At 35.9% G+C, this 15105-nt stretch overlaps 2 protein-coding genes across 3 annotated transcripts; one reads left to right on the top strand and one right to left on the bottom strand.

Annotated features, from left to right (window-relative positions):
- The first annotated feature begins 239 nt into the window (after positions 1-239).
- On the top strand, positions 240-3587 carry LOC140894739 (protein yippee-like). The gene is made up of 5 exons (XM_073303338.1): positions 240-721; positions 2252-2295; positions 2988-3096; positions 3177-3232; positions 3327-3587. The coding sequence occupies exons 1-5, from the start codon at positions 626-628 to the stop codon at positions 3409-3411; spliced, it is 390 nt and encodes a 129-aa protein (XP_073159439.1). The 5' UTR covers positions 240-625; the 3' UTR covers positions 3412-3587.
- A 1266-nt stretch (positions 3588-4853) lies between these two features.
- Positions 4854-11848, bottom strand: LOC140862045 (arginyl-tRNA--protein transferase 1-like). 2 transcript variants are annotated; one of them, XM_073265049.1, is made up of 6 exons: positions 11622-11848; positions 10980-11018; positions 9045-9195; positions 7182-8330; positions 5826-6147; positions 4854-5277 (listed from the first exon to the last, which is right to left on the bottom strand). In XM_073265049.1, exons 1-6 carry the CDS (start codon positions 11770-11772, stop codon positions 5161-5163), a joined length of 1929 nt encoding a protein of 642 aa, XP_073121150.1. In that variant the 5' UTR covers positions 11773-11848; the 3' UTR covers positions 4854-5160. The 2 variants fall into 2 exon arrangements, with proteins under 2 accessions (XP_073121150.1, XP_073121151.1); XM_073265050.1 differs by lacking the exon at positions 11622-11848 and adding an exon at positions 11229-11555.
- Between the last annotated feature and the right edge of the window lie 3257 nt (positions 11849-15105).

Here is a 15105-nt window from a genome sequence, read left to right as displayed (position 1 = left end):
TTTAATTGGTATATGTTCACCGGATTTTGATCAAATTATGACGAAGAAAAGAATATAATTATCTTTTGATAATACAAATTAATCGATGCAATAATATTATTTTATTTTAAAATCAGTTTGATCGTTTTGTTGATTGTCTTTTTTTTTTTTTTTGAATATTATTTTTTTAACGAAATTAACCAAAATTTATCCCTCCTTTAAGTGTGAAAAACCACCACATTCTGACATTCACCTAACTACACTCGTTCCACATTAGAAAAGCACAAGTTCAATTGCATTACATTATATTCAATTCATTGTACTTGTTCTTTTAGAATTTTCTTGATATTCCACATTTCTTGAACTGTTGGTTGCTGGAAAACATGATATAGATTTCTTCCTTGGACTACTATTAATTATTATTCAAGAAATTCGATTGGTCTAATAGATTTTCCTACCTTTGCCGTTTGTTCCAAGCACCCTTTTTCCGTCTTCCTCACGTCTACTCAACCACCGTCTTGAAATCTTGTGTGAATTGGTTTCTGAATTATTTACTTCCTCGATCGATTTCTCTGACACCCATTTCTGAATTTTCATTTTTACATATCGGGAGTGAAGATCAGAGGATTGAGATATAGGGAGAGAGATGGGGAGGGTGTTTGTTGTATTTCTTGAAGGAAAGATCTACAGTTGCAAGCACTGTGGGACCCATCTTGCTCTCAGTGAAGACATCGTCTCCAAGGTTTTGTGATCATTTCCTATCAATTTGTGGAAAGGATCGAATTTTATGTCTCTATTTTGAGATGATGATTGGCCTTCTTATTATTGTTTCTGGGGTGGATGAGAAATCTTGAACTGGGCTTGTTGCTTTTGATAATTTTGATGAGGGTACAGTGGGGAATTTCAGTTTTCTTCCATGTCGTCTTCTTTTTCTTTCTTTTTTTCTTGGGATTAAGTGAAGTCCTTTATCTCTTGTTCAAAAGGAGTCTGATTCAATTTGATTGTCTATAGAACTATAGTGGTGCCACACGAATCTTGGTTTGATTGCAGATGAATGTATCGAATTGTTTACTAAAATTTACCGTGCTTGATTTTATGATTACTGTAACATGTTATAACTTTCATCATGCGGGTTTCTTGGAGTTTTTCTGTTGTTTTTGTCTCAAGTAAATTTAAGTCGATGTTTGAGCCTCAAATGGTATGAGATTGCCGAGGTTTATACTAATTTGATCTCGGAACAATCTGCCCCTGAAGATAACTATTGCATAGCCCATTAGTTATTCAATTGTATAGTATCAACCCTGTTTTAATGATCATCTTTGCAAAGTAATTCGAAATGGGTGTTGCGGAAGGTGTGATCTTATCAAAACCCAAGACTTGTGTCGTTTAATCAGTGGAATGTGATTTTTATTTTAATATTTTGTTTCATGTATAATATCATAGTATCAATTTTATGGTTATGTCCCACACGAAGTCCTTGGTGTCAGTGTCAAGATCTTCGCGGAACCTTAGTTTGCACATACAAAAATAAGTGCTGAAAACACAGGCAGGTCTCTGTTTGAAATGGTTAATATGACATGTTTTCTGTGCATTTCCTTGGTTCATTTTTTGGGGCTCACACTCAATCCGTTCTCTTAGTTCGTCGAAGACCTGAATAAATATTCATTTCTTCCCTTTTAACGTGTTGGAAGACAAATGAATCGTGGGCTGAATCGTTTCCTAGGTGATGGACATTGGTTTTGGTAGTTTGGCTTAGGCTGCACTGCAGTTTTTTATGCCTAAATTTTTTTGTAGCTTGGGATTTTACAGGTTAATCTTTGTAGGCTTAATGAATGTATCACCATTCGGGGTAAAACAAGTCAAACTGAGTCGAGCTTCCTAAATTTTTTGAGACTCATATCTAGACTCGTGAATTGTTTGTTGAGCTTGAGATGCTCATTGAGCTAGTGTTATAAATGATCTGATTCAGAATCGAGTGCAAATTAGGGTATCCTACACTATATTATGATGAAATGGTTGGATCGAAGTTTAATAACAAATAAATCATATGAAAATCTAAGTATATATTTTATAGTATATAACTAATATAAATAGCCAAGTAAAGAGTACTAAAGCTCGTTTAGAAGGAATAATAAGTAGTAATTTGATTTTGAGTTGAACGGCTCTCTCTAGTTTAGCTCATCTTACGCTCTTGATCTATATCATATTTAATCTTTTATGGCATGCATTTTAGCTATTGACCAATGTTTTGCATTGTGGTTCTTTACCTCAGACTTTCCACTGTCGGCATGGGAAGGCTTATCTCTTCGATAAGGTGTAAGTTCTCCTTAATCTAATCTTCACCAGACACCAAATCTTCAAGCGAAGGCCCTATTTTTTCTGCTTTTTCAAGACTATTATGTTGTTAGTTTATCGGGCTTGGTGCGGGCAATTGATTGTATTTTAAATTATAATACACGGTCAAAAGAATATTTCTTTGCGAGTCTTTGGATCAATTACAAGGGCTTGAAGCTTTTTATGCATTAACCAAACCTTTGGTGTTATGAGCTTGCAACTCTAAACAAGTGCTTTTCACTCCACACAGATATGTAAATTCATTTTCCTCGGTATTTTGACATAAATCCTCGTGCTGTTGTATTAGTCAATAGTAAGCTTATTCAATCTTCTTCATCTTGGTAATTAATCCTCTCAAAAAGTATTTGTTTTGAGTGATACTCGAGAAACATATTGAACCCAGGTGATTTCTGTGCTTAAAGACGCGAGCTTTAAAAGGAAATATTCACGCACATGTAACGGCAATGAGCAGCACAAAATGGAAGAAATATAAGAAAACATTCAGAATCGCCCTCGTGAGCTGCCACTCAAGGGCCATGTAGAACAAGCATCTGCATTCTTTTTTTTTTTTTAAATGACTCACTCAGCTGTTGTGGTTCGAACGTAAGACATGTGCTTTGGAAAACCAACAGCTCATTTGGAACCCATACAGTTTGCTTTTGAATTTTATGCAGAGTAAACGTCACATTTGGGGAGAAAGAAGAAAGGATGATGACAACTGGGTTGCACATAGCTGCTGATATCTTCTGTGTGCTATGTGGTTCACTTGTTGGATGGAACTATGTAAGATCCACATTCGAGGCAACGACTGAACCTTTTACATGTTATAATTATACCAATATTTTGTTCGATTTTCTCTTCAGGAAAGTGCACAAGAAAAGAGTCAAAAGTACAAAGAAGGCAAATCCGTTCTTGAACGGTATGCCCATGCATGTTACCACCGTATTCGGGCATTATACAGTTTAGTGTAGAAATGGTGCATGTTTCTGAGATGCCTTGTTGCCGTTGAACAGGTTCAAGATTTGTGGCCCTGATGGAAGTAGATATTGGTTCGGTCATGACGTACACAGTGGAGGAAGCGACGCAGACGATGCTTGATTGAATCTTGTCATTTAAAGATGCATCTATTTTTACGAATAAACGTAAGCATGTACAGGTTCATTCTTGAAGCTCCCAGTTCTTGTTCTTGAACTGTTGGATTCCTCCTCTTATGTTTATTGTACATAATACTGCTTGATCAATACAATGATTTTAAAAAAAACACAATTTCTATTTATGCGGGTTCAATTTTTGGATTTTGTTCAAGGTTTAGCTTCTGAACTTTTATTATTCTTATTAACTCAATTCTATCATTTCTCAAAGATGCTATGACATTATTATGTCGTGACAATATATTTAATCAAAAGTTTCAGTATGTATCAGCATACTCGAATAAAATACATAAAAAGGACACACAATTATTCTTTAAAAAAAATCAAAATTTCTCGCATCACACAATTATAGTATACCAACAACCTCAATATTTAAGCACAAGTTTTTAAAAAGCATGACGAAGCATCACAGTAGTCGAGATTTAAGTTTCACAAGCTTAATCAATAGAATAAATAACATATAAACTTAAAGATTTTAAGAATAATTTGATAAAAAATATTTTAAGAATAATTCATAAATTTTCAAGGTATGAAAAAACATAATTCTCAAAATAACAAATCGTCTCGGACAAAATGTTTAAGTTTGATCAAGTTTTTTTAATTAAAAGAAAAAAAATGTACGAAGCAAATTTAATTTTAATGCATTAAATAAAATTAAAAAGTTAAAAAATATTTTGAAAAAGAAAAAATAAATTAAATATTATTTTCAAAAAATTAATTTTTTCATGTTTTTTTTTGCACTTACTATGATCTATCAAAAGATTAACCGTTTTTTTCATTCTTTTATCCAAAGCGAAACTTTTTACTCATGCTTCATGTTTAATCGCGTTTAAGCGACGTTTCTCACGTTTTTAAAAAAAAGCTGTTTAAGCACAAAACGTACTATGAAATGAGCTAATTAATCTATTTTATTAGATGAGATTTGTGTTTAGCTTGACCTATGAAATATTATTATTTTTTATTTTAAAAATATTATGTTTCAATGAAAACATGAATTGAATATATTCAATCCACGTATAAAAATTCATAACTATTTTAAAGGAGACATATTTAAAATAACCTTACCGTCTAAAGTATCACAGTATCGACAGCCATCATCACAATCACAATCACAATCACAATCACAACCACAACCATACTTGAAACAACACCTCTTCGTCTTTCATTAGCAATAACACAATTTGAAAATTACAATGGACGAAAGAGTTTCGCAAGTTTATTTACATGTTTTCGCATAAATCTTATAAACTTTGTTGCTTGGAGAATCTAAAAGTTGAGTAAGCTAAACAAAAGGATATTCAAGGTTAAAAAAAGAAAAGGAACATCAAAATGCATTTTCAACTGAACAAATTGGAAAAAAAAAAAACTGAACAAATTGATAGAATGTATTGTATTGTATGACTTGTCAATGGTCGTAATGTATACTTTACCATCACAATATCGAAAAAGGCAAAATTTAATCTCACAAGTTGCAATGCAACAATCAATCAAAACCGAAAATCCCAGCATCCAGCTCTCACTCATGAGATCCAGTTCATTTTCAATCAGCAGCAGAAACCAACATGAATGATACAAAACCAAATGATTGGCATATTCAAATTCACTCGGACACGCAACTTCTGGCGAATCATCAGGCGAATCATCAGGCTACATAAGTGGGAAACACACCTGAAACAAAGATAGTTCTGTGAAGGAATCATCCCAGTGAGTAAACCATTTGCTTGGAAAGTTCTGTGCCCACAACTCGAACATATCTCTGCAACTGGGCTTCCAGTAACTTCCTCTGACTGGAATCAAATGCATGTCGTATGTTCTGCAGGCAAAGGTAAGATTGAAATCATGATACAGCGAAAGTGCACCTTCTTCAAGATTTTTGCCGTCAAAAGTAGATTGGAAAAGTTTTAGAGGGCTTGGCGGTCCTTCATGATATGGTGACATTTTTTTTAGGTGAATGGTGGAGGCAAATTTGTGCAAGTTATTTACTTTCTCTTGGAGGCTTGCGTTTAGAAAAACTGCAAGCAAAATGTGGAGGCAAATTTGTGCAAGTTATTTATTTTCTCTTGGAGGCTTGCGTTTAGAAAAACTGCAAGCAAATGTTTCTAATCAAGTTATTTATTATCTTGGAGACTTGCGTTTAGAATAACTGCAAGCAAAATGTTTCTAATTTGAGTGGAAGTGACCATCCTTCTTGTTCCTCAGTTGGTCACTACTTTTCGCTATTAAGCAGTAGCATCCTCCTTAGGAATCCTTCCAACAAAATATTGCTTGAAGTTTCCTATGAAATTTTAACTTCTAGTTTGTCTGATATTAACATACAAGAAGAAAAGTAAACTCTTGCATGTGTTGCAAGATTTTATGTACCTCATATCTCAGACGAACTCCCCTCAATCCGATCAACAAATCACTGAGGTCGGCATCTTCCGATTCCACTGAGGTTGCACCAATAGCTTCTGAGTTTGCTTCATCATCAGAATCTTCTTCTGAGTCCCCTTCAGCCATCTCATCCTCGTTTAGAAAAGCATCGCTTGAGGTGTCTTGTACGATGTCATTTTGTTGCTCTTCCAAGACATTATCAAAAACATTTGGCAGCAACAAATCTTCATTTTGTAAACCAGTAAAATCAGATAACGAGACATATTTTCTTCTATCAAGCAACGGCTTTGCGACATCATACGGAACCCACCTAACATCATATAGCTCAAGTTACAAACAATGACCGAAATAGAAGCTAACATGGCCTGTCACATAGAACTTCTAAATATTACCCAATGGGTGATCATTCAAAGTTTTCAGTCTCCAATGCCAATATATAAGTACTAAAATGTCCAAATACATTTTCAAGCCAGTAGTAGCCTGAATCTCCATCAATCAACAATTTAGGCACTTCTCCAATACTCAATTACGCAGATACTAGACCTTTGCTACGTAAATGAGTTCATCCTAACAACAATTGCAATGCTATAAAAACCCAGTGGGGCCATCATAGTATAGGTCAGTTCCAGCTGAGTATAGCAGTCATTCATGGACTCAGGCATCTCACCACACCTTACGAGCAACAAGGGGTATACTTGAAAAAATGTTAATATTACAATGGACGGCAATGGGGTAGGCATCGTTTACATTTTACACCAATCCATTTCTGGACAAATTCTACAGCAATATACATATATACATACGTATATGTATATTCATAACATACAAAATTTCATCAATAAACAGGTATATACCACACTTATGTATACGTCTGCGTTAATTTATACTTCTATACAAAAAAACCCAAAAAGATTTTATTAATAGACATACTAAATAAATAAATGTATTTGAAAAATGCATTTAACAGAAAGATATTTGAAGTTCGGTTCAAAGGTTACCATATCATATACACATGTAAGAATTTAAATCATACTAAATTGCGCAATACAAAAATAATATATTTTACAGCCAATACCTACTGAGCGATTTAGATACTAGACTAATGTGCAATACAAAAATAATCGTGGTTAATGCCTAGTAAAAGATTTAGATACTAGACTAAACTTCGGCTTCAGTTAACCAAGCTGACATCCGGAGTACAAATGCACAGAGATTAATATACATAGTACATATCTAACAATATTTTTATCTGTTCTGAATAAAACCACAATATTTGATATAGCCACATTTGTTCTGCATAGATGTTATTTTTCAATTATTGCACATTACTTGGGCAATACTTACTGGTAACGAAGAGGGCATAGAAGCTCAGATGGTCGATATGCAGCCTTGTATCTCATCTTGCTGCAGGAGTGGATGTAATAACCAAGATAATAATACTGGAGAGTTGGGCAATGAATTTGATTCTCATTAATCCACCTGATTTCTTCTAAAGCGGAGTACTTACCAAGGGACAGAAAGGCAAGGTCAGGTTCCCAAAACAAATATTTGCTCGACAAACAATTTGGGAGTATGTCAATGACACCGACTGCAATTAGTTTCCCATCTAACACATACTGCTGATGGAAAGAACCAAAAGCACATGGAGGTGCCGCATCATCACCATTTAGTGAAACATGAACCAAAGGGGTATCAACCAAAAATCTCTTGTATGAACTTTCAGTGACATGATCAAGGGTATCATTATGGACTCTAAGCTGATATTTTTTGTACAAAGAATATTCTTCATGATCAAAGCTAGACCTTTTCAACCGAATTTCAAACCTCACTCTTTGACCCTGAGGTGCTCCACAGCTTTTCTTTGCATGCCTGTCATTAACCTTGTCATCTGTTGAAGGTGTTTTCGACATTGTACCACTTCCTATTTCTTCCTCGAAAAAAACTTGTCCTGTAGAGGAATAGAAATTGATATGTCCATTACAAGCTCTGACGGACAAACCAAAAGATTCTGCCAGCTGCTTTAAATGGCTCACCAACATTTCCGCAATGGTTTTGGGAGAGAGCTCAGGTGAATCTCTGTTTACCCCCAAGCCACGTTCAGATGACTTCACAACCTCAACATCCTTCCTCTTTTGTCTTAAAGTAGCTGCAATCTGGAAGGAAATATTGCAGGAGAATATGAGATCTTCGAGCATGTTTGCTTGCAACTTTCTTTTGGCCGGAGCAACTCTTTTGACTGATGCCTTTGGCAACTGGAAATCAGAGGAAAGCTCCCCACTCTCCACGCATAATTGTACCGCACGATCAATCTCATTTGATAAGGAATGTATAAACTGGTGGGCCTTCTCCTTACCTTCACAATCAACTTCCATCGAATCAGTTGCATCAGAACCTTTATTTAAAATATGTACACTACGGCAGGATCCCTTAGAAGCTTCTGTTTCACCAGCTAAATCGGCTGAATTTTTCACGTCTAGTTTGCCATCAAGAAACCTAAAAAATATGTCCAGCACTCAGTAGTTATACATTCTAATAATTTCTGAGAATGGAGAATCTTCATATTTGCATTGTAAATGGCAGCATCGTACATATAAGCAGGCAGACATGAGTCACATGACACATCTGAAGGCCAAAAGTAATACAACACGAAGAACCTTGGAACAAAGAAAAGAAGGAGAAAACATAAGTGAATAGTGCACATTATTAAGAGATTGAGCTTTTGTCTATTGCTGATATGAGTAGGTCATGCTTAGACTTTGTAGTTAATGGATCATTTGTTCACTAATTAACAGCCTTCAGGTCATTAATATAATATTGTTTCATATCAAAAAAAATTTGTGCGCATTATAAGGAAAATATAGGCACGCCTCATGTCTACAGAGCCAGGGGGCGGAGGAATTTAAAATATAATGGCATCAGTATCTTGATCAGCAAGCACTGCTACATATTCATTTTTTGAGTTGAATGCACATAATCATTAAAATTATGAATTCTTATTCTAGTTGATATTAATCATTAATACCGAGTGCAACATGCAAACCTCGTTTCTCAAGTAAACATGTAGATTTGCAGATAATTATTCAAATATCCATCACTCAAAATATGAACACTTTCTAGCACATTGTTGCTGGATATAAAACCCATATGCAATTCAGTTGTGAGAAATACACGACTCACAGAAAATATTTTGTGTCAATATGAATATACCTTTGCATTCTTTTTGATACTCGGATTTGTTCTTTGGAAGGAACAAAGTCAGTGGCCTTAAGACGGATCGTATAAGAGGGGCAACATGTTTTCTCCATCTCAGGCTTGTACAAATAGCATCCAGATCGCCTCCAGCCTCTGTCCAGGAGTGCTACAGAGAAGAAATACATAACAAATAAAAATAAGACGTTGGGATCTGCCGTTGAATTCATTGATAAACTAAACATGCGATGACAATGATAAGAGCAGCAGAGAAAAATGCACATTCAAAATCTGTAGTAGCCCGACTCTATTTTACAAGATTAATTGAGTAAAAATGATTAAGCAAGGTTTAAAGGCTTAATTTGAAATTAATTGGACAGTTTTCCGAATTTTGGCCAAGGGAAGTTCAGAGCATTCGAACTCGGATAGGAGAGTCCGAACCCTTCGGAGGCATGAATCAGAGGATCGGAGGTTACGGACAGATCGGAGCGTCCGAACCAGGATCAGAGAGTCCGATCTCAGTTAGGCCATGCATGCAAGTGTGAGGTGTCAAGGTTGAACGGACACGCAGGAGTTCGGAGCCTCCGAAGTAGGGATCGGAGCGTCCGAACTGTTCATGTAGTGACGTGTTGCACATGCAAGAATCGGAGCGTCCGATCTCCGCCTATAAATAGGTCATCCGAGGATCACATTTTGCACACCAAATTCAAAGCTTCTCTCTCGGTTCTAGTGTAGTCTAGGTTATTTCGAGCCTTCCTAGGCTTGGTCCAGTAGTGAGCGATGTGCTCTGAGGTTGCAGCGAAGAGGTGCCCAAGTTCTGGGGCAGTCGTCATCAGAGGACTGACTACGGACGCAGGTATAGCTCTAGCTCCTTATAGTAAATAGGGAATATGCTATAGATTAGTTAAAATTTTTAGAATAAGATTATAATGCATGAGTACTTTGCATTGTAGTGCGGACTGTAGGCTTGGACTTAGAGCTGGTCTAGCTTGCCTTAGTATATGAGTTACGGAAGTATTATTCGAGATATCTAGATTGAGTATGCATGTATTATGTGTTTGCATATATTATGTGATTGCATGGTTTATACGATACAACATATCATGATTGTATCTTGCATAAATGAGCATATTGATCCAGTATCTTTGAGATATCCTGTCAGTAGATGGTTGAACACATAGATTCGTGTCAAGTCACCAATGTTAGTTGGACACATGAGCTCGTGTCAGGTCACTGATATTTGGTTGGACACGTAGACTTGTGTTAGAGCACCATCAGGGTATGTAGGTCACCTCCTGTAGTGACGGCTTAGCGTGCTACATACTCAGGGCCCAAGTCTGTTTTTGATGAGATATTCTTGACCTCAATTCTTGGTACTCAGTTCACTTGCATACATGCACGTATAATACTGTATACTCATACTCTCGTACTGAGCAATTTATGCTCATGTCCTATACTTTGTTTTTGCACACCCTATTCGATGAGGCAAGTTTACATTTGGATGAGACGGTGGTTCCAAGAGGGCTTAGGCTTCTGATGGCCAGTGGAGATGTTTAAGCTTTCAGTTGTTCTGTATTTGGATTAATATAGTTGATTCGATATGATTGTATAATAATTATTTTTCTTTAGAATTTTATTTATGGATTCCCCTCTTAATTTCTTATTATTTGATTTATTAAATTAACTGCATGCTTAAGCTTCTGATCACGGTGCGAGTCACTACAAAATCAACGACAAATGGAGTTCCTGTGCTGTTGTTTCTTTCCATGGTGGCCTGATCCATAACAAATTTCAAGGGAATGGAAATTAAGTTGACCGAATATGATGAAGTTCAATAAGCTCGTGGCGGACATTGCCCAAGAAACTAAGCAAACAAATTTATAGCGAAAAGGAGATCAATACTAATAAAGTAGGATCTTAGCAAATTGCATGGAAATTAAGCCAGAGTATAACCTTGATAGTCATCAACCGTTAGACTCTGTGCCCAAAGTCCTGCAGTGGCAAATAATATAAATATATAAGTGAGTACTTACAAAAATAATGGAGTAACCTTAAAATAGGTTGCCACTTTGTAACATCACGATGAAGAGACTGAATGACAAATAAACTTAGCGATTGAAAGTTTAAGAAAGAAGTAAAAAATTTGTTAACAAAGAATTGTTGCAGGCAGTGATTAATTTAAACATACAGTAAATTTAGAACCTATATGGTTAACGTAGTCCGTTTTTGTGAAGAATCTGGAAAACTTTTGACTTGGCAACTGAAGAGTGAACAGGAAAACCAAACTAATTACTCCCAATCCAGTGTGGCAGAATCAATCAACAATCGAGATAAAGGAAAGCGGTAAGCATGTGATCTGGTTGAATCGCTTTGACTTCGATCAATCAAATACTATCATTTTCTCAGTATCTTCGAATCATTTTACTCCAGAAACAGCTAAAAGGATGTCGAATCAAAACCATCATCAAACCGAGTCTCAGCCAAATTTACGTCTCCTCTTACATCAAAACAGATTCTATACTCGGTCAATTGATACACAGTTGACCGGTGAGAAACAAATTACTGAGTCTATATGAGTAAGATACAGAAACTAACCGTGAGAAATGCTGGTGCGCGCACCAGATTTACAGTATCCACAGGTGCTTTTACGGCGGCCGGCATCCACCACGACGCTTTCACCTCTCCCACTATTTCCGCCACTGCCGCTGGTGCTAGCTTCGCTTCTCAGTGTCATCGCATCCGCCATCGCCAATCTTCCTCCGATCGATCCTCAGATTGTACCGTGAATTCGAAGATAGTCAGGTTGTACATTTAAATGCGGTAGAAATGAAATTATAGAAGGCACACGGGGTTAAACAGTGAATACATGTATTTATTTATTATTTTTTTTAACTGCGTGCCCATTAATTGCTATTTACATTTTGTTAATAATTTATTTATTTTAATTGAATGTTTACGAAAAGTTCCTTAACAAAGACAAAATATATGATTACAATGGTAATGTTTGAGAGACTGTTTTTAGAAAGCATTTTTTGATTTTTTTTCATAAAATTTTGAAATTTTGTAAAATTTTATGAACTAAAAGTTGATAAGTGCTTTCTAAAAGCTATTCAAAACACTACCTTAAACTATCTTTCTTAGTAACCGATCGAGCGGCCAGGAAATCCCTATTCTCTGTTTTGGAAAATATTTGGCCTCGCTCGATCGGTCAAACTCTCCCGATCGAGCGGGCAGAAAAATCAAAGTTTTTGTTTAAAAAATACAGGTCTCGGTCGATCGGTCAAATTCACCCGATCGAGCGATAAAAAATACTCAACTCTCGGGTTTCAAATATTGTGTCCCGCTCGATCGGTCAAATCCCACCGATGAGTGGCACCTCTGATTCAAAAATTCTGCAGATTCTGTTTGCTGTCAAAACCGATACCAACACATATCAACTCAACCAAATCAAGTCCAAAACATGATATCTAAATGCTAAACCATGTATCAACATATATATCAAGTCCCAAACATAATATGCTAGGTTTTACAACAACTACAAGATCACAAACTAACCAAAAGCATGAAGTTACATAACTTGTTCAAGTGTTCTTCAAAACATAACAAACTAATTTATTCCTAAACATGCTTTCAAGGCTTCTAAGTTCATTGTTCAGCTACAACAACCCAAGTCCACATGTCTAGACTCTCTCTCGAACTACCCACGTCGACTCCGGCCAGCTCCTGCCTCATCTGTTGTCATGCACACATACAAAACAAGACAACAGCCAGAATCTTCCGATGAGAATACAATCTCAATATAATCAACATATATATATGTGTTAACATAAATCATATCAACTCTAACATTTCATCTCAAGAATAGAGTAGTTAAACGCATACATATATACAGAATTGATTCGTATAACGTCATTGCCATCAAGATTCGTATCCGATCTTGACATGGATATCCATCTATCGTAGTCGTCTGGCTCGAAAATGAGGTTCATCAAACCTTGGCAAGAATCAATTCATATAACATATCGTCTCATATCAAATATAGATCCATTACCTGTGATGGATCGACAACATCAATCATAAAACGATAAACAAGTATGTGATTTTGGCGGGACAAATCAAGAAGCTTCATTCTTGAGTTTCAAATCCTTGACTTGCGATGTCGTCTTATACCTTCTTATTTTGTCGGTTTTTAACACTTCAAATCTTGATCACTTCTTCCTCGGTTCGAATTCAACGTTCTCGAGTCGTTAGCCTTCAAGACTAATCTGAAATTGAAGAATACATATGCTACAACATCAGCAACATCTCAAAGAAGACCTCAGCTCAATCATAGGCTATCAAAACGGCCTCAAACCATAAACCGACGGCGTAGCGATTGAAAATCGATAATCGAAACGATACCGACTTCGAGCCAACAATAATACACCACATATATCAGCATATTAACATCATAAACCATCATATCAGAGGCTATATATTTTGAAACACATGTTGGAAATCATATCAAATACAACCGATATCCGTTCTTCGATTCGATTTCGCACATACGAGATATGAAAGCTCAAGAACATGAATATGTAACCGAATTATTATTCTCTTCACATACATAATTTCGAAACATGCTGAAACACAATAAAATTTACATCAAATCGAAGCCCTCATCGTAAGGATCGCAACGCTATTTTTGGAATTAAATTCGGACAATCAGATCAAAAGATACGAGGATTGGAAATCAAATCTCAAATGAAAAGAAAGGAGGGTCTCAACTTTGCTCTGAACTTTTCTGAAGAGATATGAAAGATACACGTATACAAGCTGACAATTCAATTCAAATTTAGATATATTCAAGCCAAATTGCAATTTAGTCCCTCAACTCTTCAATATTTGCAATTCGGTCCTTAGCCCTTATTTTAATTCAATTTTAATCCTAAATAATTTAAGAATAATAGAATTTAAATCAAAACTCTAAACATTCTCAAATTAAATATTCCCGGATTAAAATTAAATATTCTCGGATTAAATCAAATAATCTCGGGCCTTGCATTTCTCCACCACTAAGGCATGAGTTCGTCCTTGAATTCATAAGCAATCTAGATATACAGTCTGTATCCACATAAGAATAAAGAATAACAGAAAAACTGAATAAAAACTCACATCAGTGGAATAACTCTGGAAATCTCTGTATCATATCATCTTCAACTTCCCATGTAGCCTCTTCAACTCCATGCCGATTCCACTAAATCTTCACCAATGTAATGGTCTTGTTTTGGAGTTGCTTTACCTTTCGATCAAGTATCTGAATAGGCCTTTCAAAATAGCTAAGAGTTTCATCGAATCTCGATCAGATACAATCGAATTTGGCACACCATGTAATTGTACCACTTCTCGAACATATAAATCTGTCATTTGACCATGACGATAAGTCATTCGATATGGAATAAAGCATGCAGATTTCGTTAACATGCCAATGATCACCCAAATAGCATCACATCCTCGGGATGATCATGGTAACTTCGTTACAAAATCCATGGAAATGTGGTCTCATTTCCATTCAGGAACAGATAAACTCTGCAATAGACCTCCAGGCTTCTTTCTCTCAGCCTTCACCTATTGGCAATTCAGACATTTAGATACAAATTCAGTCACATCAGACTTCATTTGTTTCCACCAGTACTGATTTTTCAAATCGTTATACTTTTTTCTGCCTCCAGGATGTACAATGAATCGACTACAATGTGCTTCTTTCAAGATATTCTATCTCAAATATGAAAGATCGAGAACAACAATTCGGTTATTCATATACAAATTACCATCCATACTGACCTTAAACCCAGATTGATGCCCTGATCTGATCATTTCAATCGATTTCTGAACACTTAAGTCTGATTTCTGTGCTTCTTTGATTCGAATCAATAATTCAGGTTCAACATTGATAGCACAAACTCTCATTGGCCTCATATCTGTCTCAAATATATATCCAGAAACACAGCAATATTCAATCAAATGAGATACACCTATCGTAGATAAGGATAAAGTACATATCTTCCTACTTAGGGCATCTGCTGCTGCATTTGAATTC

This window comes from Henckelia pumila, chromosome 4 (genome assembly GCF_033568475.1).
Source record: "Henckelia pumila isolate YLH828 chromosome 4, ASM3356847v2, whole genome shotgun sequence".
Lineage (NCBI taxonomy): Eukaryota > Viridiplantae > Streptophyta > Magnoliopsida > Lamiales > Gesneriaceae > Henckelia > Henckelia pumila.
This window is presented reverse-complemented; position numbering and strand designations above follow the sequence as displayed.

What these genes read in the sequence shown, in the direction of transcription:
- LOC140894739 (XM_073303338.1), top strand. Translation starts at nt 626, where the DNA reads ATGGGGAGGGTGTTTGTTGTATTTCTTGAAGGAAAGATCTACAGTTGC. An exon ending in GCTTATCTCTTCGATAAGGT is followed by an intron (nt 2,296 to 2,987) that starts GTAAGTTCTCCT and finishes AATTTTATGCAG; the next exon opens with AGTAAACGTCACATTTGGGG. An exon ending in CACTTGTTGGATGGAACTAT is followed by an intron (nt 3,097 to 3,176) that starts GTAAGATCCACA and finishes TTTTCTCTTCAG; the next exon opens with GAAAGTGCACAAGAAAAGAG.
- LOC140862045 (XM_073265049.1), bottom strand. Translation starts at nt 11,772, where the DNA reads ATGGCGGATGCGATGACACTGAGAAGCGAAGCTAGCACCAGCGGCAGT. An exon ending in GCGCACCAGCATTTCTCACG is followed by an intron (nt 11,019 to 11,621) that starts GTTAGTTTCTGT and finishes TTGCCACTGCAG; the next exon opens with GACTTTGGGCACAGAGTCTA. An exon ending in AACGGTTGATGACTATCAAG is followed by an intron (nt 9,196 to 10,979) that starts GTTATACTCTGG and finishes TCTTCTCTGTAG; the next exon opens with CACTCCTGGACAGAGGCTGG.